Source organism: Xiphophorus hellerii, chromosome 3, assembly GCF_003331165.1.
Source record: "Xiphophorus hellerii strain 12219 chromosome 3, Xiphophorus_hellerii-4.1, whole genome shotgun sequence".
Lineage (NCBI taxonomy): Eukaryota > Metazoa > Chordata > Actinopteri > Cyprinodontiformes > Poeciliidae > Xiphophorus > Xiphophorus hellerii.
In genome coordinates this window covers 24006937-24033509 of record NC_045674.1, presented here as the reverse complement: position 1 = coordinate 24033509, position 26573 = coordinate 24006937, and the positions used below count along the sequence as shown (strand labels likewise).

General features: G+C 40.1%; 1 protein-coding gene across 1 annotated transcript in view; it reads left to right on the top strand.

Moving 5' to 3' along the window:
- The window catches only part of LOC116717486 (eukaryotic translation initiation factor 3 subunit H), an 81898-nt gene that overhangs the window by 33049 nt on the left and 22276 nt on the right, over positions 1-26573 (top strand). Inside the window, exons 3-4 of the mRNA XM_032558915.1 lie at positions 4743-4910; positions 23672-23771. Of these exons, the coding sequence (XP_032414806.1) occupies positions 4743-4910; positions 23672-23771 (268 nt within the window). The remainder of the gene's footprint in view (positions 1-4742; positions 4911-23671; positions 23772-26573) is intronic.

Genomic DNA, 26573 nt, shown 5'->3' with positions numbered 1-26573 from the left:
TTATTGTTTTGTTTTGTTTTTTAAATTTTTTTTTAATTACCACAACACACCATCAAGTATCAGAGTCAGCTTATCCTTACTGAAATCGACCATTATGAGACCCAGACCATCTCATTTGGTGGTTCAGAGGCAAAACATCCTCTTTGTTGCACACTGACAGGAAAAAAAAACATCAGTGTGACTCTAGGTGTTTTGAAAATGAGGCTACAGTTTCTATAAAAATAGTTGTACTTGGTCAGGAACAGTATTTATGTTGGGTGTATGTGCCAAAGTAGCTGCATGTGTCCGTCTTAAAAATGGAAGTGCCCCAGATTTCACTGCAAAGTCTTGCCCTGAGGCACCCCGGTGCTCCTGTCAGCCTATTCTGTTTGATCCTATTGCTATGCCCTCCCCAGGTGGGGAGCAAACACAAACCCAGCTTTACACTAGGTGTAATAGCCTGGGTATTTTATCAGCCTCGTTCACCTTCTTCCATTGATATGCCATTCATTTAGGATGCCCATCTGTTATTTTTTTCCCCCCTTCTCTCTTTTTTTCCCCCGTATTTCAGCTAACCACAACGGACTGGCCAGCATGGAACCTCCATTGGAACCTATTACACAACACTAGATATTAGAAATGAAAAAAAAAAATCTTATATCCCCCTTTATCATTTATGACATGTCAAATTACAGAGCAAGAAAACGTAATATGTCCTTCCTCCTGTCTGGTTCAGCGCCAGCTTGTATCTTATTAGTTGGTGTTTTTCAGCTCACCTCCAGTAGAGAGAATACCTCGGCTGGTGTGTAATGAGATATAAATCAAGCTTTTTGGATCTCACGACTGTAACCCAAGGCTATAAGCACCCTTTTCAATTTCCCTCTGATGTGATCAGTGGTACTCAGTTGAGTTTCCAACCTGTAAAACTAGCTGCATGCTTTATCATTGGCTGTACAGAGATGTAATTCGCTTCAATAAAGCAAGAGCAACGTGTTTATGTCCTAGATTGGTCTTTGCAGCGTGGATGCATGTTATTAGTTTGTTCTCAAATTCAAAATAAAATAAATAATTAACTGTTAAGTAATCTTTAGTGGTGCCTTTTTTCTGTGCTGTAGAAATCTCACCACTTCAAAATGTTGTTTATAACCTTCGCCAGATCAATGTCTCTTCACAGCACATTCTGTGATTTCACGTCAGAGCTCGAGAAAAAAACAACCGATTTACGTCTCAAGGATACACAGAAGTATTTCGACCCAGCTTTTCACAATTTTAAAGAAAGCACAACTTTTTTTTTTGTTTGTCTAAGATGACTTGATGAAACGGTGAGGGACTTTGAGGCCTCTCTGAATAGACTAATGATCAGATGAATAAAGAAAAGGCTTTACATGGACTATTACTACAAGTTATGATTAAGCAAAGGCTGATAGATGCTTTATATTTTTACCCTGTTTTGGAAGGAATGTCACTTAAATGCCCATCACTGCTCTTTAAATAAGTATCCTCTAGAAATGTGGTAATTAGCTGTAAATAACACTTCTTCTTAATTACTAGTTTTCTTTAAATCGACTTGCGATGCCTCCAAAGATTTAAATTGCAGTTATATAGTCCTCTCTAAAATCATTTTAGAGTGTTACTTTGAGAGTACTCAAGCAACTCTCCAATGTGTTCCAGCTTGCCTTGCAGATTGGAAAATGAAAAGACCAGTACCGTTTACTAGGTTGTTGTTTTTGTATTAGAAAAGGTTGTAAAATGGGCAAATACAAAAAGAAGCACTGCAGTAATACTGTAAAAGTGAAGTCATCATTTTATATTTTTTTAAATAAAACATAAGGCAGTCCTCTGCTCGTTAGAGTTAAGGTTATAAACAACTATGCTGACTGGAATAAACAGTCTGTGGTTTTCTCCCTGCTGTCGTCAGTCGCTCAGCCTTCAGTTTCTGTCTGGGAGTTTGTGCCCAATTTCCCTGCTAATGATGGGGTGTTGGGCCAGGTGTACGCTTCAGTGGCGACTGAGAGGTAAGAACTCCTACTGAGAGAAGCAGAAGTGCCGAGACAAATGGGGTGGTTAGAGCGCAGGATGCCTCCCCCCTCCGCTGAGCTCTGTTTCAGTCTGCTGAGAAGTCTGGTCATATTCCGGGCCCCTCTCCAGCAGACCCACTCTCAGTCTGTCACTTCCACGTTTTCACACGGTGTTTTGTTAGCTTCGTCCTTTCCCGTTTCATTTTTTTAACCATCGCCTATTTCTTTGCTGGAATGTTATTTATCGGCTCATTCATCTTGTCCTCAAATGCAGAATACACTGATAAAATTCATCCGATTTTTGCTTGATTACTTCTGATTGCAGATAGATGGAATGAATGCCAAAAATGTAGGTTTTCTTCTTTATTTTGTTTAACAATGCATAAAAATGGAAAGAAACCTCTGTTTTATTCTTTAAATGATTGAATAAACAGTATGGTCTTTTGAGGAAATTTGTTTTTTTTAGGTTAGTGAAAATCAGGTAAAGGTCAGGGACATATGCTTTATTGCATAAATATGTAAAATCCTGTAATCCTATCACTGTCAAAGATCCTGCAGCACTTTTTTTTCCATGTTTAAGTTTCTTGCAAAAGTATTACGATTGGCTTTTAGCTACAATGCTGGTAACAAGTTACAGAAAACAAACCAGAGTTTTCTAAAGCTTGCTTATATGTGGTTAAAGTTAGTTGATTCAGTATTACCCAGTAAACAGCTTGTAGGAATACTCAATGTTTCCCTGCATTTATATCATCTATATAAAACTTCCCTTGCACAGTTTTAAAATTCAAAAGCAAGTACTTGATGCTTTTTAGCAATAAAAATAACCCACTGTACTGTCGCTGCCTTCTCCCTTTCTCTGTGAGGAAAGTAAAATCTCAGAGTTTTTAACGGCACTTACATCAAATGCAGTTTTATTGGAAATTCAATGTTGAAAAGTTGGAAATTTTACTTCGACAAGCAACAACAGCATTCAATCATTAATACCTTATAATACAAAATATTAACCATAGAAGTCACCCGGAGCTAACACTGATGCATTTTATATATAATAAACATCATAGATTGGTACCAAAACCGATGCTCAAATAGATATCGGTTGTTTGGAAGGAGGGCTAAACAATCCATCCAATCACAATTCCTATTGTATTTAAAATGTTTGCAATATTCTGGGTTCAGAGCATTGCTTAATGCCATGGAAACACATCCTGTTGGCCAATTAAATATTTAGCCAATGTGATTGACTCTTCCTGCCTTTGAAACCAACACTTGATCAGGTATTTTACTAAACAATGTGCTAAAGCTCACAGAGAGCATTCAGAGATAATGATGCAATTGCATGTTTTCATAATGTCCTAAGTCTCATTTCAAAGTATCTAAAGGTCTGGCTTTGTTGATCCACTCTACAACAAGAAATGCATCAACTACCAGAACCTTTTTCCCAGACACAAACGCCTCTTGTGGTTTGAATTACACTCCCTCTCCTGCCCCTCATACACCGTGTCCTCCTCCGTCCCTGCCCCTGCCTTGTATTCTCCTGTCCATTCACCACGCGTATTTTTGTCTCCTGGACCATGTCAATCTCTAAATAAAAGGTGAGATTAAAAGGATAGATTGTTACATCCAGCCCTCCCCCGCAGGACGGTGCATGAAAAGGGGGTCTGTGCGCACGGCCGTCCCTGTCCCGTCCTCCAGACCTGGAGAGGTTGTTTTTCAGAGTGGCATTGTTGTGCTGGAAGAGGAGACTCTTAGCATTGTGCTCTGGCAAGAGTCATTAAACAGTAAACTGATGTTTGGCCTATGGCGGCTGTTTGTATAGACTTGTTGCAGCAGACAAGAAATGAAGATATTATTTGCATTTTATCAGGCTTATTTTCTTTTAAAAACATGTCTAAGTCTTTGAATCCTCACTTTGTCAAATGATCAAGTGAAGCTCTACCTGCTTAGCATAAAATAACCGATGGGTTCAGATTCAGGTCAGCAAAGAAGATCAGTCGTCCCCTTTTCTTTTGTACATCTCCCCTTTCATTGATCTCATTTTCTCCTCTTTAACACCTTCCTCCACTCTTCCAGCTCAACTCTTCCACTGTCCTACCACTCTCCATCTTTGTTCTTTTTACCCTGAGCGTCTCACCTTCCCTCTCCTCCACCTTTCCACTTTGTTCTTGTTAACAGCCTCAGCAGGATAGGGTTATACTCTACAGACGGGGGTTTAGAGGCCACAGCTGCCCAATCAAGGCCTGATTTATCAACCTCCTCCAGCCAGCCCGCAACAGATACTGTTTTGCTCGCTTGCCTTGGCTGTTATTTAAAGCCAATGAGGACGGGTGTTTGTGTTTTAAGCTAGGAGGTGTCCGCCATAATGAAAAGACTCTCTATAATGTATCTAGCCTCCTGCCCACGAGCTGAAACATGCCAGTGTATCTGTCTAGGATCTGACCTAAAGCACGAGATTATTGCAGTTTTAGAAATCCTCAGAATCACTTGTTGAGAGAAAATGCAGGCTTTCATTTGCTTAGTTTTAACATGTTTGTCCTTCACATCTGAGCTGCTAATTTATTTCACCATATTTCTCTTTCTCACTTTTTATCCCTCTGTTTATACTCCGTGTCCACTTCCAGATGGCCACTATCTAATTAAAGATCCAAACAAAATGAGTTTGGATTCCAGTAAAAGTTTCCTCCATTCCTTCTAGTTTCCCCCTCATCACTCATGGTTTCCACCTCTCTCCTTTCTTTCTTCCTCTAGTTCAGTACCAGATGGAGATGATGCGTTCCCTGCGTCACGTCAACATTGACCATCTGCATGTGGGCTGGTACCAGTCCACCTACTACGGCTCCTTTGTCAGCCGAGCTCTGCTAGACTCCCAGTTCAGCTACCAACACGCCATTGAGGAGTCTGTTGTTCTGATCTATGGTGAGTAGTCCCGCACTGAAGGTTAAAGTGTTCAAATCAATGCAATTGACATTTGTCACGACAGATGGTCTGTTTTGAAGAGGTCAAAAACATAATCCAAACACGGAATTGAAGCAATGACGGAACCAATCATTGCAGGCTTGTAATTTAAAACAGATCAGTGTAACTGAGACAAATGATGTTGGAAAAATGGGATTTGCTTACACGGCGAAGCCGGGTTCAAGCATCGGTCAACGGAGGTAATGGCTACATGTGCTAGTCAAGTTCAATCTATTGCTCTCAGCGGGAGGAAGTGTTATATTGACCAAGTATAGCGCAGGAACACAGAGGTGAGATGTACTGTGGTGGTGTGCACTTGTCAGGCACCAATTCATAAACGGCCACTAATGAACAAGTTCATGCTTGTTCAGATGGAAAGCAGTTCCTTAAGAGTAGGTCAGCAGCAGTTTAGATCTGTACCTTAACTCCAAGATGTATTGTTGAGTCTCCAGGGAACGACTTGTAGAGGGAAAAGAAGAAAACTAACATACAGGCTAAAATTACATGGCTTGTTTTGATTTGGTACGCTGTATTTTCCTTGGCTTCCACAAGAGAATTGATGAAAGTCATTTAGTGTTCATTGTCAGGCACGATTAAAGAACCTCAGGACAAATTTAGTGTCTTTTGATCTCTATTATCTAAAAATACAACCAGAGAAAGGTACTAATATATTGTGTTCTGGTTTTAAATGTTAGAAAAGCAATTTTCAGTTTTGGATAATAGATATTTCAGAAAAATATCTGTCAGTTAAAGAGCCTTTCAAGATATTAATATAATAGGAGTAGAAAGAAACACTTCATTCTGCCATGCTTTATCATTTTTTTATTCACACACACACAAAAAAAAAGATAAAGGGTTGCATGCATTTGTATTCACCCCCTGTTAGTCCAACCTTTATCAAATCGCCTTGTGCTACAATAATAGCTGAAAGTCTTTGGAGATTTTACTCGACCTGCTTTTTACGTTTAGAGATGGAAATTGTTGCCCATTGTTGCCTTATGTTTCGGGTCGTTTCCCACTGGAATTTGATGTTTGTCTTTTGCAAGATACAAAACAGATTTTCTTCCAGATTTGCATTGTTTTTACCCCATCCAGCTTTCAATCAAGTCTGGTTAGTAGCTTTCTCTCTTGTTAAGTAAAGCACTCTTCCTCCATAGCAGACTGCCACCACCATCATGTTTTATGATATGTCTTTGTTTTCAACCATGCATAGCATCGTGTGTGTTGGACAAATGATATGGTTTATTCACTAATGTTTTCTGTCAAACCTTTGTAGAGCAGCCACATTTATAGAGACAAATCTAGACTCTGTGTACTACTAATGCCTGGTTGACACTGCAAGATATCAAGGCCGATTTTCAAAATCTGACACCATACCATGATGATAAGAAATCTTAGGTTTGGTCGTAGAGCGTGTGATGTCGAGCCACATGACAGGAGTAACACTCCACACACGAACCAATTTCACTCATCAGTATTCAGACGAGTATTAATGAGTGAAATTCATCACTTATCAAAAAATTTGGGCAAACCTCTCAACACCAAACGTGAGTTCAGAGTAAACAAACATGGTCCACTGAGAAGAAGCAATGGCGAATGCTTGTGCACTATGGTTAATTGAAAAAAATATATATATAAATACAAAACGACAACCTTCCGAGTCAATCAGATCCCTCTTGGCATACCAGGGATATCTCTGAAGATTAGCTTGGGGGACATCTCGATAATCAGGGCTTCTTTAAGATTGTTGGAAGGGGGAAATAAGGACAAAAATCAACATAAAACAACATCTTTTCATTTGAACTAGTCATAAGGCGACTCCTGATGGTATTTTGTATATTAGTATACAATACATGCTTTTTGGATTTTTAATAAAAAAATCTATTAAAAAAATCTACTTCTACTTTACAACTAAGCTCCATTTTGTCTTGATCTATAAAGAAATTTCTTTAAAATATATTGCCCTTGTGGTTGAAGACTCTTTCCAAATCATTTTGGAGACATTTTCACACTGACTAGATAATAGAGTTGTAGAGTGATTGGTGGTGCTGCATATTCTCCTGTTCCCCTCATAATCTTGTATCTGCTCAAGGCAATGACTGTAATCGTGTTTTTTTGCAAAAGTATAATCTCAGAACGACCTTATGTCAGTCTAAATATGCACACTCGCCGAATTCTGATGAGCAGCGAGTAATAGCTGTACACAACACACATACAGGAAGGAATTAAGACTCCAGAATCACGGAGGCTGAGGGCAGTAGGTCAAAAGTCAACTGGTCAGAGGCTAATAAAACAGCTCATCAATTGGAAATAAAAAGAAGTTTGACAGACACACCAAATCTTTCTTTGCAAAGACGCCCATGACACAGAACAGGACTCGGAAATTAATTGCTGGGGTTTTGGGAGTAGATGAGTGACACAGTAATTACACTAACGAAATACGTTTTTTTCTTTTTCTCCCCTCCCCCTTACTTAATCCGACGTCCTCGGTCTGGCAGGCAAGCGCCATCTTCTCCAACCCCTTCAATGTGACATGTATAGAAGTCGCACTAGTGAGGAAATGTTGTGGTTAAGGTACTGTTAACCTTTAAGTAAGGTCAGCTACAGAGAGGGAAGAAGGAAGACACAAACATGATTAGCTGGGTGGCTCCTTGCCAATAACATGACACTAATAGATATAATGTGCCTCCATGAACTTCTTTGTGAAAATCTTTAAGAGCTGCTTGTAACTGCCACATGACAATGCATCTACAGAGGATGTTAATTTTCCAGACAATATTTAAACCAACAGTACAGAAAGTGAAAGCCTTTCACCAATAAACCGTGTTGGTCTTAAATTCCCCTATGTCTAAACGAATGGTAATTTATGACCACTCTGAGTGGCTGAGTTCAGAGGCAGTATTTTACATAAATCCCGTGGATATTGGCGGCTAATTAGATAAAAGCGTTCATCAGTTAGTCGTTTGGTACGTAACTCTGACGCAGATTATGCACTTCAAGAGTCGGAGACATGTTGTCACATTTGGACACCAGGCTTTAATTTTTGATCATGCAGCAAACTTCTGTCGTTGTTGAGTTTTATTCCCCTCAGATTTATGAGCAGCAAAAGGAAAGTTGTCACCGTGACACAGGAAGCTAACAGATTAGAAATCTTTGATGAAGACAGATTTTTACTTTCACAGTGTTTGTCTTTTACTTTTCAGGTGAAAGACAAAAACAGAACTGCTATCTTCATCAAAAAAAAACAAAACAAGACAGCTGTGAGTTTCACCAGCAAACTCTGTCAAGTTCTACCTTTTAAAATCATTTTCAGACACAAGATAGATTAGAAGAATTTTCCAGCTGCAAGTCTGTGACTGGTTCTGCCAGCCGGCGGCTCTGGCAGCGGGGCACCGCAGCCTTTTCTCATTCTAAAAGAGGCCTCCCGCTAATGTCAATCAATAATGCAGCACTTAACGGATCAAAGCACCCCAAAGGAATTTACATTATCTCTGCTTAAAGTCAAAGGGGAAACAAACATCGATTGCTTTTTTTTTTTTTTAGTTCTCTTTGTCATTAGCTCACCGGTCATTTTATACCGATGAAAGAATCAATTAGCCAGCCAACCGATCCGGTGTCCGGTGCCTGTACAGGACGACAGGTGGTTAAAACCAGTTGGGTAAATACGTTGAACAAGTCAGTTTAGTTTATCGATAAGGTTGACATGGACACACACAAAGGTAATTAGAGGTTTATGTTTTGAAGTTACTTTGGCTGAGAAACTGATTAGCTTTTAATGAAATTACCGCTTTCTCTAAATATCAAGCAGAATTGGAGATTGTGCTTCACCGTCTGTAGATGAATCTAAAGCCGCTTCTCCATGGGCATGGCTTTGACCAGTTCTGACCGGTTCCGTCTCCATTAACAGACCCTGTGTACTTCTTCCTTGTTTTTCAGAACCACGTCAGGGGTGGTACAAGCCATATATTGCATTTTATTCTTTGTTTGGGTTTTCCTGTCCAATAAAGTTAATGCCTGGATATTGGTGTACACCTTTTATGTAAATATAAACTTGAAAGAATAATTCAAATAAAATGCCATAGTATAGATAGATCTGTACAGAGTAGAAACTAATCGGCTTATCTGAATCGTTTCCATTATGATTGCATCAACAAATAATTTCTATAAGACAAAATTAAATATCTGGGTCTATTTGAGTCAGCCATAATAATACATTTCAGTCTTTAATCTTATCTGCTTGACACTTTATTTGTCCTTAAGACAAAATGAAATATCTGGGTTTATTTGAGTCCATCAAAACCAAAACCTTCAGGTTCTCCATTGCTGATTGTCGTTGCAAACATAATCGGAACGTTGGCCACACTTCCTCCTCCTTAGGCCCCTACTTTCCTGTCAATATCCACGTCCACACCAGGGAGTGGTTGGATGTGGTGCCTCACCTTTCTCTGGACAAAATCTCAGAGTTTCTAAGTGGCTTAGGTCAGGGAAGCTGGCTGGCCAGTCAAGCACAGAGATACCATGTTCAGTAAAATAGCGTGGGCAGCTTCTGAGTCATTGAGGAAAATGAAACTGGCATCTCAATACACCTGGTCAATAAAATGAAGGTTTAAGTGGCCTAATATATCCTGTTAGAAAACACAGACTCTGACTTAAAACTGTGGAAAACCCCTAGCTTAATACACGGCTGTGGAAACCTCAATCTGAACCTCGAGATTCTTGGATCCTCTTCACTCTTTCCCCATATACCAGGAGCAAGATTTCCAAATAATATGCAAAATGTTATTTAATCTTATATGAGGATTTTGGATCACTAAAGAACAATCCAGTCAATTTTCTCTTTAATCCAGGTAAGATTCTACTGTAGTTGTTTGGATATGTCTGGGTTAGCAGGCGCCAGCTACAATCTGCACCTTGTAAGTTTCTCCTAAACCAGTGGTTCCCAAAATTTTTCATCTGGCCCCCCCAGTGGTTCCCAAAGAATTTCTGGGCCCCCCTATGTATTATAATAAAATCCCCCCACAAAAAGAAAAAAAAAATCAACTGGGCACACATATCGTTCAACCAGACATAAACCTGTACACATATTTTGTTTTGAAACTCCACTGAAGTTTATTTCACACTTCAGGTTGCAACAAAACACACTACCATCTTTACAGTTAAACACTTTTGTGTAACGTTTTTTTTTTTCATTCATCCATACCGCTTCCCGCGCCCCACCTGCAATGGCACTGTGCCCCCCTTGGGGGGTGTGCCCCACACTTTGGGAACCACTATCCTAAACTGTTAAATGAACTTTGCTTCAAAATCCACTCAGCAGGATTTTGCTGCACCTGTTAGTAGTGCATCTTTTTTTTAGATAATTTTTTCCTTCAACTCAACTTTCCACTAAGTCAACTGGCAATGGCATAGTTCTAATAAAAATCTTTTTTTTTCTTAGCAATTTAATATTATAAATACATTTTCTGTGAAACAAAATTTTTGGTTTTCAATCGCTGTAAACCACAAACAATAAAATTTTATCAATAAAAATGGTTAAATACTACACTGTTTATTGAATCGTGTGTTTCATCATTTGATCAGAATAACTGATAACATTTTCAATTATAAACTCAAATTCTATATCAAATCAGGCTCGATCTTAAAATTAGATTGGGAGGTTGTAAAATGCTTTTAAGATGCTCTTATTTGATTATTTGGGGGAGCAATGAACAACAGCTCTTCACCTAATCCGTGTTATTTGGAAGTAGGCCTGTCGTGATAAACGATAAATCAATTAATCGTATGATAAATTAAAACTATCAACGTCATTATCGTCTCTTCCGGCCTTTTTCTCTTTCTGTTAATGACACTGAATGAAAAAAAGGCTCAACTCCGGTGCTCTCCATAGACTCCCCCCTTCCCCATTTCCTCAGTGTAAAGCCCAGCGCACAAGACACCATCTTAGATCTGTCGGCCGATCGTCGGCCCATTTTCAAAACCTGACAGACCACACCTTAGCCGACAGAAATCCTAGGTATAACGGTTCGATCGGGTTCTTCCTGCCGTGTGGCTTCCAACAGTGGGCACAAAATAATGGCTGCAAGTTCAGTTAACTAATTTTAAAACCAGGCATTAATCAATGCTTTACTACAATCTACCTGCAATGCATGTGGCTAGTGTCAGCGTAAAGTCCTGACCGAATGAAAATCATTATAACCTATTTACATCACGTTAACGAAGAACAGCTGAAAAGTTACCGGGTTTATCAACTGCGGTAGCAATTTCGCTCCAACTCCTCCCCTTGTCATTTCTATATTCTTTGCATGTTGAATAAACATTATTGTTGTTTCCACGTATCATCTCCAATGTCCGCTGGACTTCGGGTTGCGCCGTGTCAGCTGTTTGGGATTCCCTCCGTAATTTCCCCTCAAAAAGCCAGGAGGAGAATCCACGCTTTCTGATTGGCTGCCTGTCACATTCAACAGGCTGCGTTAACGATCCCAGTCAGAGAAAACCCCTGATTTGGATCGGAGCGGCAACGACGATCCACCGTAACACACCACACGATCTTAGAAAGACCAACGATTGTCGTAAGGGGAAAAATAGCAGCAAAAAATCATGTAGTGTGAACTATTGCATCAGGTAGTCGGATGCCCGTCTTCTCTATTTAAATCTAATTATTACTGAACGGCAATATAATATACAGTTTTTTTCAAGTGCGTTTTTTGTTAATAGAGACTGAGAATGAATTTTATTTTTGTATTTGGTTGTTTTGTTTATTTTGTTTATCAGCTCCAGTGTTTAGTGTTCTTTTGAAAATAAAGTGTATCTATCTTTGGCAAGAAATCGCATGCATTATTACGTCATTTCCATTAAATCAGTGTAAAAAGGTCTTCAAACAATATTATCGTTTATCGCAATAATTTTTGAGACAATTAATTGTTCAGCAACATTTGTTATCATGACAGGCCTATATATATATATATATATATATATATATATATATACACTGTATATAGATCAGGGGTCTCAAACTCTAGTCCTCGAGGGCCGCTGTCCTGCAACTTTTAGATGTGCCTCTGCTGCACCACACCTGAATAGAATAATTAGGTCATTAAGGCTCTGGAGAACTGATCTACACAAGGAGGAGGTAATGAAGCCATTTCATTCCAGTGTTTTGTACCTGTGGCACATCTAAAAACTGCAGGACAGCGGCCCTTGAGGACTGGAATATAGATATATATTTTGATTGCTAGATGGATAGATATATCAATTTATATATAGTAATGGTAATAATAATTTATTATTATTATTATTATTATTATTAACATCCATCCATCATAAACGCATTAAATCTTTTTAGATTGTGGCAGGAAGCCGGAGCGCCCGGAGAGAAACCTGCAAACAGGATGTTAACTTTTGGTAGTTTCACAAAATTCAATGTTTCTTCCTCCTCTAAAAAATCAGCTTTGTTGTTTTGGAGATTAGTGGCAGGAGAAACCATTAGGTGGGATTTTCTGTGGAGTGTGGCGTTTCTCTTCATGTGTTTGCTTCTCATTATGAATCCTGCTTTTGTACACGTTTTCTTGAGAACAGGTTCAGAAAGCTTTAAAAACTGAGAACGATTTCTGAACCTGTTGGGAAACTTTAACAGAGGTTGTCCTCTACAGAGGACGTCTTTATGGCAGCTGGAATCTGAGGATAATCTTTTCGTTCCTCATAGAAAACCTCACAATCTAGAACAGTTTATCTTTTGGCGAACCAGTAAAAACCGGTCCCAAAGTTTTTCCTCTTCTTCTGAGGTTGAAATACCCCATCCGGGGTAGTCGTTCTCTTTGGCAATCAGACTTTGTTCCCAAAGTCTTTCATTATCCTCAGAGTGACCTACTTCGTCTGGGGCAGTTTTGTCTTTAACAGTCTTTCTGCTGCTCCTCTGCTGCTTCCTGTGTGTTAAACCTGATGCTCTGTCTGCGGAACTTTTACATTCAGAGACCCTGGAGGATGTGCCATTTCTCGATGTCTTCTCTGAACACGCTGGAGATGAAATTGTTGAAATCAAAACCTGAGCTTTGAGATTATCCCCAGAAGAAACTTCCCCAGCCGGGTCAGCTTGATCTCTGGGAACCGATGGAAGCCCGTCCCAAAACAAATCGCTCTCAACATCCTGGGAGCTTGAGAAACGACCCAGACTTTTGACAGACGAAACTTCCCCAACCGGGTCAGCTTTCTCTCTGGGAACCGATGGAAGCCCGTCCCAAAACAAATCTCTCTCAACATCCTGGGAGCTTGAGAAACGACCCAGACTTTCGACAGACGAAGCTTCCCCAGCCGGGTCAGGTTTATCTGTGGGAACCGATGGAAGCCCGTCCCAAAACAAATCTCTCTCAACATCCTCAGAGGTACTTTCGTCTGAGTCGTTTCCAGGAAAGAAATGGTCAAAAACTTTCCTCATCCCTGTCGTCACCAGATATCCTAGTCCAAAACCAAGTGGCAAAATTAAAGGGTATGGCATCTTGGAAACACAAAAATCCTCACTAGACACAAAATCTGAATCTCACTGAAGCGTTTGGATTCTAACTGATGTGTTGAGATTCAAGCAGTTAAAGCCTCAGAACTTCTTTGATCTGTTGTGATGTTCATGATGTCGTCTATGACCTCATCAGTGAGGTCACTGTGGCTCTGGGGAGGGTCCTGCTTCTGATCGTTGCTATGGGAACGAACAGATAAGTTCTGCCCGACTCAAACTGAAATAATGACCAAATATTTAATAAGTAATTTCTTTTCCCATTTATTTCACATGAATTGATTAACAATAGATTTCTACCTTGGTTTTCTGCACCTGCTGCCATATAAATTGTCTTTATCCATTATTAATTTGGTTCTGGCAGGAAATTGTTTAGATTTTATAAACATTTGCAAAACAAACTTTTCTCTAATTTTTGTTAACTCTCTGTTAATGATCAAATTTTATATGTTGTTGTTGCGCAACATCTCCCCCTCTTCTCTCTCTCTATTCTCTCACTCTCTACTTCCTCTTCTGAGAGAGGAGATGTGCTACCAGCACTCCGTCTGTCGGGTTAATTGAGTTTCCTAAATTTGCTGGGATTTATCCTGTCCAGAACTGAAGTAAACTCTGTTTAAGCTGGCATCGAGAAAAGATTCGCCTGGTTCCTGACGAACTACATCCAGGTGTACCAACCTTCTTCCCCCTGTGAATTAGCCAGACTGAGCAGCCTGCAGCCAACTAGTTTCATAGAGCACACCTGTTAACGGCCACTCTTCTCTTTATAACAACTTGCACTTGGTACAGAATCAAGTTGGTTTCAGTGACTCGGCGAGTCCCAAGGATGTTGTTTTACATATGGGCTACCAGCAACCTATAAAACACTTTCCACTTTTTCCTCTCCAGAATAAAATATCATAGCTATTTTACAACCATCAAAGAACTTTAAGGTGACTCATTAACTGAATGTCCACAACATCTTTTAGATTTTCTTTATGCTAAGTATTTTATTAGTAAGGCATTTTTGCAAGGGTCAGTACAGCTTAATTCAGTAGCAGAAATAATCAAATAAATAAAATCAATCATCTAGTCTGTCTTTCCCTAATGCTTACACTGAGAACTAAAAAAGGGAACCTTTGAGAGAGACGGACGGAGCATGGCTTTTCAAACCCCAGACCTGGCCTGATGTTGAAGAAGGTGCTGCAGCCTTAGGAGAAGTTGATCGATGAAGGCAGGGATCTCTGTAGGTCTGATGAGCTTCTTCTCCGCATGGATGGTGAGGTCATACAGGACTTGGGTGCTGGCAGGAAAGAAGGCGCCAGTTCTTCTTTGCCTTTGGTCTTTGCCTCTATCTTCATTTTTGTCTTTGGGGTCTGAACCCAGCTGATGAGAGAAGTGCGATTTGAAGCCACATGTTGCGGGGCTGACGGATTGGTCCCCATGCGCAGGACAGTCTTCGGCTCTGTGGCCCCGGCTCTTCTTCAGCTGCAGAGTTCTTTGTCCGTGTCGATCTTGGCTCGAAGCTGCCTGGAGGATCCAACCAAAGATTCCTCTTTTGCACCCACCTTTGATAGGGTTTATCCACCCTTTTGGTGCGTTTGCATTGGCTAGCACTGATGCTGTGCTTGTTTAATTGGCTGTCTGCTTAGACAGATGATCTCATATCCATCACTGTTTTACAGACATTATGTCTTGATGTCTGTGCTAATGTCTCAGGATTGCCCAATGGTCCTCCTATGACCATGGCCTGCACAACCTTTTCTTTGAAACATTTAAATTGTTCAACAATCTGTCTCCAAATAAGGCGTTGATCATCTCTGCTCTCCTGTTAGTTCCCCTTTTTCCCTTAACCTTTCACCTACCATCTACCTCCAACATATCAGTGATGTTTAATTGCAGTTACACCTTTTTACACCATTTCAAGCTCAATGTCAAAATCACATTTATAACTTCTTTAGCTTCTCTGATTTAGCTTTCATTTATAATTTTATAACCATAACTTATTAATTACTCTTATTATAATCTTAATGTGAGTTATTACAGATGTTTTCTGAAAAGAAACCAAGAATAATCTATTATTCTAATTATTTGATACCAAAGTTACAGTTACTTGTTTTACTTGCAAGCATTCCCACAAATGTAAGTGTTATTATAACTAAACCAATATTAATATAAGTATTTTACTTTGAATCTTATCCAATTACTCAAAATGTTTAGACTTTCATTCTTTAAAACTTTCATGCTTTAAAATAAGGAATAGTCTCAACTATTTTTATAAATTTGCAGGCTGGAAATTTACTTCCTCTTTTTCCAGGAAACCTGCTCTTCCTGTTTCATGACCCTCTCTGACTGACTATGATTTCTTATGATTAGATAGAAAAAAGGAATAGAATTAAAGCAAAGTTTGCAGGAGACAAAAACAACACACACAACACACCAGATTTATTTTATTGAAGTTTAAGTCTACTGTTGTCACTTGATGTCACTTGAGTGACTCATTTTAAAGATAACTTTATTTATTATTACTGTTAAACTTAAATCTCCAGCATGGGGAAGTGGGATGAGCTCGGGTTTTCTTTACAATATTTTATAGTACCTTGTTCTGAAATTATCAATAATGATGTAATTTGTTGAACAACTAATATTGGGATTGACTAAACTCAGATCTTAAACAAATAATAATTGAATAGAAAAGTATCACATATATGACTATTTATATAGTCATATATGTCATATATATATATGTGACATATATATTTATCAATCAGTGTTGCTTCCTAAGTGGACAGTTTGATTTCACAGAAGTTTGATTTACTTGGAGTTATATTGTGTTGTTTAGGTGTTCCCTTTATTTTTTTGAGTAGTGTATATATATATATATATATTATATTTACAGTACAGACCAAAAGTTTGGACACACCTTTCTAATTCAATGGATTTTCTTTATTTTCATGACTATTTATAAGGCAAGAAATCCCACTTATTAACCTGACAGGGCACACCTGTGAAGTGAAAACCATTTCAGGTGACGACCTCTTGAAGCTCATCAAGAAAATGCAGAGTGTGTGCAAAGCAGTAATCACAGCAAAAGGTTGCTACTTTGAAGAAACTAGAATATAAGGGGTATTTTCAGTTGTTTTACACTTTTTTGTTTAGTGCATATTTCCACATGTGTTATTCATAGTTTTGATGCCTTCAGTGTGAATCTACAATGTCAATAGTCATGAAAATAAAGGAAACTCATTGAATTAAAAGGTGTGTCCAAACTTTTGGTCTGTACTGTATAAAAAAAAAAAAAAAATTCCCTTCTCACCCACTGCGGGTGGTTCTTATCCTCTGAGCTCGGGTCCTCTACCAGAGGCCTGGGAGCTTGAGGGTTCTGCGCAGTATCTTGGCTGTGCCAAGGACTGCACATTTCTGGACTGAGATGTCTGATGTTGTTCCTGGGATCTGTTGTAGCCATTGGTCCAGTTTGGGGGTGACTGCCCCGAGGGCCCCGATGACCACAGGCACCACTGTGGTCTTCACCTTCCAGGCCCTCTCCAGTTCCTCCCTGAGGCCCTGGTATTTCTCTAGTTTCTCGTGCTCCTTTTTCCTGATGTTGCAGTCGCTTGGTATTGCTACATCTATCACAACGGCTTTCCTCTGTTGTTTATCCACTACGACAATGTCTGGTTGGTTCGCCATTACCATTTTGTCTGTCTGGATCTGGAAGTCCCACAGGATCTTAGCTCTGGCGTTCTCCGCCACCTTTGGGGGTGTTTCCCACTTTGATCTCGGGGTTTCCAGTCCATATTCTGCACAGATGTTTCTGTACACTATGCCTGCAACTTGGTTATGTCGTTCCATGTACGCTTTCCCTGCCAGTATCTTGCACCCTGCTGTTATGTGCTGGACTGTCTCAGGGGCCTCCTTGCACAACCTACACCTTGGGTCTTGTCTGGTGTGGTATATCTGGGCCTCTATTGCTCTGGTGTTTAGGGCCTGTTCCTGGGCGGCCAGGATGAGGGCCTCTGTGCTGTCCTTGAGTCCAGCTTTTTCCAGCCATTGGTAGGATTTACTGATATCAGCCACTTGGGTTATTTGCTGGTGGTACATCCCATGTAGGGGCTTGTCCTGCCATGATGGTATCTCTGGCACCTCAACCTCCGTTCCCTGTTGTCTGAGATATTCACTGAGCACATTGTCTGTTGAGGCTTTGTCCCTGATGTATTTATGGATCTTAGTTGTTTCGTCCTGGACTGTGGTTCTCACACTCACTAGTCCTCTGCCTCCTTCCTTGCGGCTCGTGTACAGTCTCAGGGTGCTGGATTTGGGATGGAATCCTCCATGCATTGTTAGTAGTTTTCTAGTCTTAATATCAGTGGCTTTTATCTCCTCCTTTGGCCAGCTAATTATTCCAGCAGGGTATCTGATTACTGGCAGAGCATAGCTGTTTATTGCGCGGATTTTGTTCTTGCCATTGAGCTGGCTTCTCAGGACTTGCCTTATTCGTTGGAGGTATTTAGCTGTGGCTCCTTTCCTGTGGCTCCTTTCCATACAGCTGGCTGGATAGCTCAATAGATAAGGCATCAGTATATCACCCGAGAGGGCAGGGTTCGAATCCAGTCTGGGTCCTTAGGCAAGACCCTTCAAGCTACTGCCTACCTCATACCATGAGAGACACAAAAATGCATAACATGCCGGCTCAGACGTCGCCCGGCCAAACAAGGTCTGCGTCAGGTGTTGGGGAACCAGAGCACCTTGATGACAAATGGGCTACTGGAACAAGACGGAAATGGGCGAGAGATGAAAATGTGGATCTGTTGGAATGCTACTACTCAAGTAACCCTAATCAGAGAGGTTACATGCAAAGACTGGTGAAGGAATGGTTACTTCGACATCCCCAGTCAACACTAAGCGCTAAACAACTAGTAGCTCAGTGTTCCAACATCCGCAAACGGCAACTGCTATCACAACTTGAGATTGACGAGATACAACACAAATGCTACGGCAAAAAGGAGGAACCTGGATGTCAGAACGGTGGGGACTTAACTACAAGTCCCCACCCAGTCAGGGGATACACGGCCCCATTGAGCGAATCAGAGCTGAACGAGACGGCTGCTGACCTGAGAGAGACCCGAATGACAACCAGACCTCCTCGGCGCCAATTACAACGGCTGAGTGAAGTACCATCAGAGATCATTGAGAATGTGAATGCAGCATTGAGAACAATCCCTACCAACACCATAACAGAAACCAATGAGCTGATCTACAACTCAGCATCAGTGATCCTTGAGACACTTGGCTATAAGAGCAGCCATGAGACCCAATACCCACCATGGAAAAGACGGTTAGAGGCTAAAATCAAGGTATCAAGGAGGGAAGTGAGCCAACTGTCAGAGCTCCACAAGGGTACAATGAAAAGACCAGTACCCAGAAAGTACAGGCAGATGCCCATACCTGAAGCACTCGAAACTGCCAAACAGAGGCTCCAAGCCTTGGCCAGCCGCCTAAAGAGATACACAAGGGAGAACGAATCCAGAAGGATTAACCGGCTCTTCTCCACTCAACCAGCTAAGGTGTACTCTTAGCTGGTCTCAATGGCAGGGTAATAACAACAGAGTAGACCCACCAAGGCTGGAGACTGAACAATACTGGAAAGGCATATGGGAAAGGGAGGCGTCCCACAACAGCAATGCACAGTGGTTGATCTCTCTACGAGAGGACCATAATAACCTCCCTGAGCAAGCCTTGGTAACCATCACTGTGACAGATGTCCAAGAAAGAGTCTCAGGTATGAAAAACTGGACAGCACCAGGGCCTGACATGATCCATGCCTACTGGCTAAAGAAACTCACTGCCCTCCATGAGCGACTGGCAGACCAAATGAACCAGCTGCTACAAAGTGGGACTCACCCTGAATGGTTAACTGAAGGGCGGACAATCCTAATCCAGAAGGATCCATCAAAGGGTCCAGTCCCACCCAACTACCGACCAATAACCTGCCTCTCCACAACATGGAAGCTCATGTCAGGCATCATAGCGGCCAAGATAAGCAAACACATGGATAAACACATGAGCACGGCACAGAAAGGTATCGGTGTAAATAGCAGAGGAGCCAAACACCAACTCCTCGTAGACCGCACAGTTGCCCGAGACTGCAAAACCCGACACACCAACCTGTGCATGGCTTGGATTGATTACAAGAAAGCCTATGACTCAATGCCGCATACTTGGATCATTGAATGCTTAGAGATGTATAACATCAACAGGACTCTGAGAGCTCGTCAGAAGAGGAAGTGCTGGTCTCATCGTCTTGGCGGCGTTCAGTTTATCACCTTCCCGTGATCGACGTATTGAGCCCCCTGATCTTCCGTAACACACCAAACATTACAGGATGATCGGTTGTCTTAAGGGGAAAAATAGGGGCAAAAAAACCTTGTAGTGTGAATTATTGCATCAGGTAGTCGGATGTGCCCATTTTTTCTATTTAAATCTAATTATTACTGAAGGGCAACATAGTATATAGACTTCATAATCTGCACTCTTTTGGTTGAATGCAGTATTTATTTCCACTTTGGCTTTATGTTGTTTAGTTTTTTTTTCCAAGTAAATTTTTTGTTAATGGAGACTGAGAATCCATTTTATATTTGTTTTTGGTAGTTTTGTTTATTTTGTTTATCAGTTCCAGTGTTTAGTGTTCTTTTGAAAATAAAGTGTATCTATCTTTGGCAGGAAATCGCATGCATTATTACGCCATTTCCATTAAATCAGTGTCAAAAGGTCTTCAAACAATATTATCGTTTATCGCAATAATTTTTTGAGACAATTAATCGTTCAGCAAAATTTGTTATCGTGACAGGCCTATTTGGAAGCAACAGGCATTTTCCTTCAGACTTTATTCTGTGTTTTTGGTTGTCTTGATCTGAGTCTCTTTTTGACATTTGCAGATCAAACATAAGTGCCTTCTGTTTTTCTTGCATACTGACCAACAGGACTAATGCATAAAATTATCTGTGCATCACATGGAAGAAGCAGGTCTTTGTTCGCAGAAGAAGATCAAGGCTTTGTGTCTGAATTCAAGAGGCTCTTTAGAGTTCAATCAGGATCACTCAGTATTTTAATTCAGCCAGCACACTTCCTGTGGATTTAAAGGACCGATCCTCGTGTTGGCCTTCTCTGCTCTAACCAGGGAACAACTGAGACCTGCTGTCAACCGTCAGTCTTTATTTCGACTGGAGAATCTGTAGGCAAATAGCTTGTCACCGCTGACTTTTTGGGAAAGTGAATAAATAACACAAAAACTTCAGGTAAATTGCATCCTGCTCACTCTCAGTTGGTTCAATCTCAGTTATTGCACCTGCTGCATAAAGAGAAAAAAACTCATAGCTTGCATCTAGTTTTTATTAATTGCCTGGATAATTATTGTAGAAATTCTATTTGACTGTGTATTACATTTAAAATCATTTGTGGAACTTTGTACCTTTGAATTGTTTCATACCATCTTAGATTTCTTTCTATTGCATTTCCAGGCAGAAAGACTTGATTGTAACAGTTTAATATTTTCTCCATCAATAGTTTTTCAAGCTTTCTGAAGGTCCTCTGACTTTTTTTCTGTTTTCATTTTCTTGAATCTTGGTGACTTTTTTCCTCATTTTCAGTCTTCTCCTTCAGAGGTTTTGAAGAGCATATGGATGCCGTATTGCTTTTAAATAAAAATTTGCGGAAACAGGACGTGTGGAGGGTGGTAAAAACAATCTTCATACCTTAAAGACTGCATATATCAGAAAGTCATTTTGTGAGTCATGCGCCGTATAAGTAGGGGAAGATCCAGACACAACAGCTCTGAGGTGCAGCGTCCATCTTTTGCTAATAGTTCTTTGGCATTCATATTCACAGATGAGTAAATTAGATTAACACACTAAATTAACCGGATTGGCTTCACAGAAGTTAAATTTTGTCATGCTACAACCACAAACTCTTTTTGATGGTATTTTTTGAGCTTGACTAACATAGCATGCACCACCTTGATTTGGCCATTTTAAAACCTGAATCTGTTTTCATCTGAATTATTTTATTCCTTTTTTACCCTTTTCTCTTGAAGAAAGGTGTATCTAGGTCCTCAAGCATGATCCTTCCACTGCCATAAGTTAATGTGGAGTTGGGGTGTTCAGGGTGCATATTTAGATGACCAGTGAAGGCAATTCATTGTGTTGGATTTTATTTAGAGGGTATTTGAGAAAAAAGGGGCTGAATATTAATGCATGCCACATTTTTTAGATTTTTTTTTTGTTTAAAAAACTAAACCCAAGTATCATATTCCTTCTAACTTTGTAGAATTGTGCACATCTTTGTGTTTTCTCATTTCCTGAAAAACCTAATAACATCCAATGAAGCTGGTGATTTGTAAAGAGGCAAAATAAGAAAACGTTCAAGGAGTGTGACATCTTAAGCAAGGCACTATATTCTTCCACGAACACACTACGATACAAAGTCGGAGTGCAACTTAAAGTCTGGTTTCTCGGAAGAAAACTTTAGAGATGAGTGACGGCTCAAGACTTCTTTTTTGTACTTTGTCACAAGTACGTTAGCAGCATTTCGAAATGAGTCTTCAATGAACCACTTTTACTGTCAGCAGGAACACAATGCTTTCTGTGTTGGAGCTATTATAATGTCTGGCTGATGGTGTTGGGGACGGAGGGCAGATACAAACCTTTGTGTTTCATTAACGGAAACAAATCCAGATTATTATTATTGTCATGTCATTACGTTCCATTTGCAGATCCAATGGTTGAACTTGTTTAATGGCCAGAAAGTTAGAAAGCAAGCCTGTAAAACTTCATCATTAAGCTTTTAGTTAAAGAGCATCCACAGAACATGGCTGCATCCTTAAAAATTCACTATATAGTGAATCATTAGCTGACATATTCCAACAATCTTAGATATATTAAATGAGCTGTATGTTCGCACTTTGTTTTAACATCTAATTGTGATGGGACTATATGCAGGAAATTAAATGCACTCACTGTATCAAAGTTTAAATAAAATACATATATATCATGGCAGCACAGTATCATTATACGTCCCCAAAAAATTTTACAACAGAAATATGTTTTACCTGATTTTATCTGAAGGTAATCTGTGGGAAAAAAAAAACGCAATGGGGTCAGTGGATGCTGAGGCACTTAGTGCAAAGGTCAACAACTTTCTGCAAAATCAGTTGCTACAGACTGCTGTACTTCATGTGGCCTTCAGATTAGCTCACAAGCAATGGATATAGAAGTTCTTAGAATTGGCTTCCATCACTGAGCAGCTGTATCTAAGCCTTACATCACCAGGAGCATCACAAAATAAGGATGTTTGATATCAAGAAAATATATAGTTAAGCTGGACAGTTAGTCATTTCCACTGTCGAGATATATTTTCAATAAGCACAGAGTGAACGTGTGACACTTGAAATAGACTTAATGCTGTATTTTGTCTAAGCAGTCCTTTGCTGTTATGATATTGCTAACACTGATAGCTTTTTGATGCAAAACATTTGATACTGGGGTTAAAGCGTATCACCAAGTGGACTGTAGACCAATCCAGACATGTTCTCTGGAGAGATGAAACCTTTCTCTCTGTGTGGCAACCCAAACTGGGTTTGACAGCTGCTAAGCGAACTGAACTTTCCTGACAGATTAGTGTCAACTGTGAAGTTTAGTGTAGAGGGGATTATGATGTGGAGCTGTCTTTCAGGAGTTGGGACTGGTCCCTCAGTTCCAATGAGAGGAACTCTTTAATATTGTAAATGAAGACATTTTGGAAAATGTGAAACTCTTGATTCTGTGTGACGGCATCCTGGATGGAAACGATGGACAACAAAGCACAGTCATCAACCCTTTAACTGTCACTCTCAAAACGCTTACAAGTTAGTCAATGGGTCTATGAGGACACCAGTGTCCTCAAGGCTAAAGAACTGGGATGCACATTTAGGAACACAACCGATACATGGTGATATTGTCTGGAATTGGCCAGAAAATTGCATTCGGTTCAGCAATAAGCTTGGTTGGCTGTCTGGCATGTCTGATAGAGTTCAACCAGTAGACATCGAAGACCTTTGGTAGACTGATGTACAAATCTCATTGTGTATGTATGTTGTAAGCTGGCTCACTTAAAACTTGAACGTTAAGCAATGAAATTAAAAGTTGGATCATTTACTTTATTAATTATACATGATTCTGTTTAAGAACTTTTCCCCCCTCTCTGACCGTAGATCCTATAAAAACAGCCCAAGGCTCCCTTTCCCTGAAAGCCTACAGACTCACCCCGAAGCTCATGGAGATCTGCAAAGAGAAGGACTTCACCCCTGAAGGGTAAGTAACATCACAGAACAACGCACTCGTCTATCCTTTGTCTGCATTTGCGTGTCCGCTCATGGACAAACATTGCTTACCGAGATGTAGAATTAAAACCGTAGCTTTTTCGCCCCTTCTTGATTCTGTTTATTCAGCGGATGCAAATGCAGCACCGCGCGTCCACGGGGGAGTCATTTACTGGCAGTTGGAGATGGATGCTGATGAAGATGATGATGATTTATCAGCTCGCCCTTGCCCGTCGAACAAATGTTCCATGTTTACGCTTTTTCTGACCTCAAGGCTTATCGTAATTGCTTTTAAATTGCGGCTAAAAATGAACGTAATGAGGGGACTGTTTTCCTTGCGGTTCGGAGCAGTCCGAGTGCAGCCCGCCTCACATAGACACAAACACACACGTGAGGACACGGCGCACATGTTCAGATAAGTACAAGCGTTATCTGTCCAATAATAAAACCCCACAGGCGTTGGGTGACGGACTGTTCAGAACCTTCCGATTTGCATTCTGACTCCTACAAAGTGTATTTACAAACAGAGGGACTTTTTAACAGCACTGTTTTATTGCACTTTGCTATTTCTATTATTTTTATTTTTATATATTTTTGTCTTTTTGGCCCCCAGTCTTTTCCTGAGCCAGCGTTTGGCCACGAGTCGAAAGCCTACTTTGACTTTCATAGGAGCTTTTCATTAGTTCCTATGATTTACTGTAGCTACAATCAGTGCTTTTAATAAGCATATGATTGGTATATGATGGTTAAGAATATCGATGCAAATTTACAGTATTTTCTCTGTTTTTTTTTTTTTACAAAATTAACAAGTAATTCAACAATATCAGTGATTGTTGGGGTTGGGCATTTGTGTCATTTATTTTTTGTGATAAATTTAAGATTTTAATTTATTACATATGATAAAATGGAGTTAAATGCCGTGTGTGCAACTTAGTGGTTCAACTCACAATTCTTTGTGATTGTTGTCCTAAAGAAATGTATTATAAATGGGAATGATTTTCTAGAGCAGTATTTGTGTTTGTGAGCTATGGATGTTGTGCCATTGAGTCACAGCCATACACTTACCTGAAAAAAAAAAAAAAAAATACATATAGTTCTTATTGTCGCTTATCATCATCACAATAGTACCACAAATATTGTAGTGAAACTTCAAGTCCATATTGTCCACCCCTAGTTATTAAATTTTTTTTGTCCTACAAAGGTGTTAAACTTCAAGTGTCTTCTCCCCAATGTCAGCTTCAGTCAGCATAACCCCCACCCCCTCCATCTCTCTCATCTATATTTGAGGTTATATGCTTGCAAATGTTGTTCATGTTTTTAAAATGAAAAGCATCAGAGAGATAAGAGTTGAGTGGCCTGATCCCTTTGAACCTCCCCCCGGCTCCACTGGGCTGTGCAGGCTGTGGTCAATAGTGTCCACTTCAGCACACAATCTACAGCATCAAATTAGTCCGCCCGTGTAGGGAACCTTTGACTTTATCCAGTGGGGCCCAACGTACAGAGAGCTTGACATTAAGTGTGCCAGTGTCCAGTATGGTTGAGTAATTTGTCCTGCTTATGGTACAGCGCACTGTCCTTCTGTTTCCTTGTGGGCAGCATTTTATGTCACGCTGCAGACATTTGGAAAGGTCACAGAATGCAGAAAATACTTTAAAGTACTCCAGATTGATAATTGTGTCAAATTCCTAAGCAGTATTTATGTAACTATGGATTTTTCCTACAGACTCTTATAATTTATTCTGAGACGAGTTGTCCTCTGTTCTAAGCTTCAGGCAAAAACCCACTTTTGTGCATCAGCGTCTCTTCTTATGTTTGCCTGAGGTGATGCTCTACTTAGAATATGAAAGACTTTTAATCAATATAATATCTTAAAAGAATTCCATTATTCTTTTCTTCCCTATTTATGGCACAGACATGCTGGTCTGTGGTACAGTAAACAAGGCAGAATAATGCAGTTATGTGTATTGATCCTAGAGCAAGGATCTACCAAGCCAATCTTTAACATTTGTTTGCAGCATGTGCGCTGGGCAAGAGTACCACGGTGGACTATAGCAGACTGAAAAACTGCAGATTGTTTCCAGGTTTGGATGAATATTGAACAAGAAGACGGAACAGTTTCCAGTCTGTCCTTGCATCCATTTGTCCACCATATGTCCAGGTGTTTTTCCACAATCCATGTGTCTTTTTATGTGTCCATCCATCCTTACTTTTGTCAAGTGTGTCCAACTGTCTGTCTTTCCAACAATTCTTCAATCCTTTCATTTATCTGTAAATAAACCCACTATTCTTACGCATCCGTCCATTCAAATGTCTTCTTCTTCTCCACCCGTTTTCTGTCTATCATCTATCCATCCATGGACAAATACGAATATTTCTCTGTCTAGTTATCTGTCTGTTCTGTAGCCGGCCACGCATCCATCCTCCTATCTGTCCTTCCGTCCATTTGTTCACCATGCACTCCTTGGTTCATTCTCAAGACTCAATTTGTCTGTCTGTCTTTCCCTCTATTCATCAATCTATTTGGTTGTTCATCATCCATCCATCAGTTCATTTGGCCATTATTTCTTATGCATTCATCCTTTCAGCCATCCATCTGATTATCTGTCTGTCATCCTTCCAGCCATCTCTCCATCTAGTCATCTGTCCATTATCCATCTGTCCATCCATTCACTTGTCCATTATTCATCCGACCACTCACTTCTGGAATCCTCCATTGAGTCTGGAGGCACATGTGATCTTCTCTGAAAACGTGTTGAAACTCTGTTTATTAGCTGTACATGAGATATTAACAAAA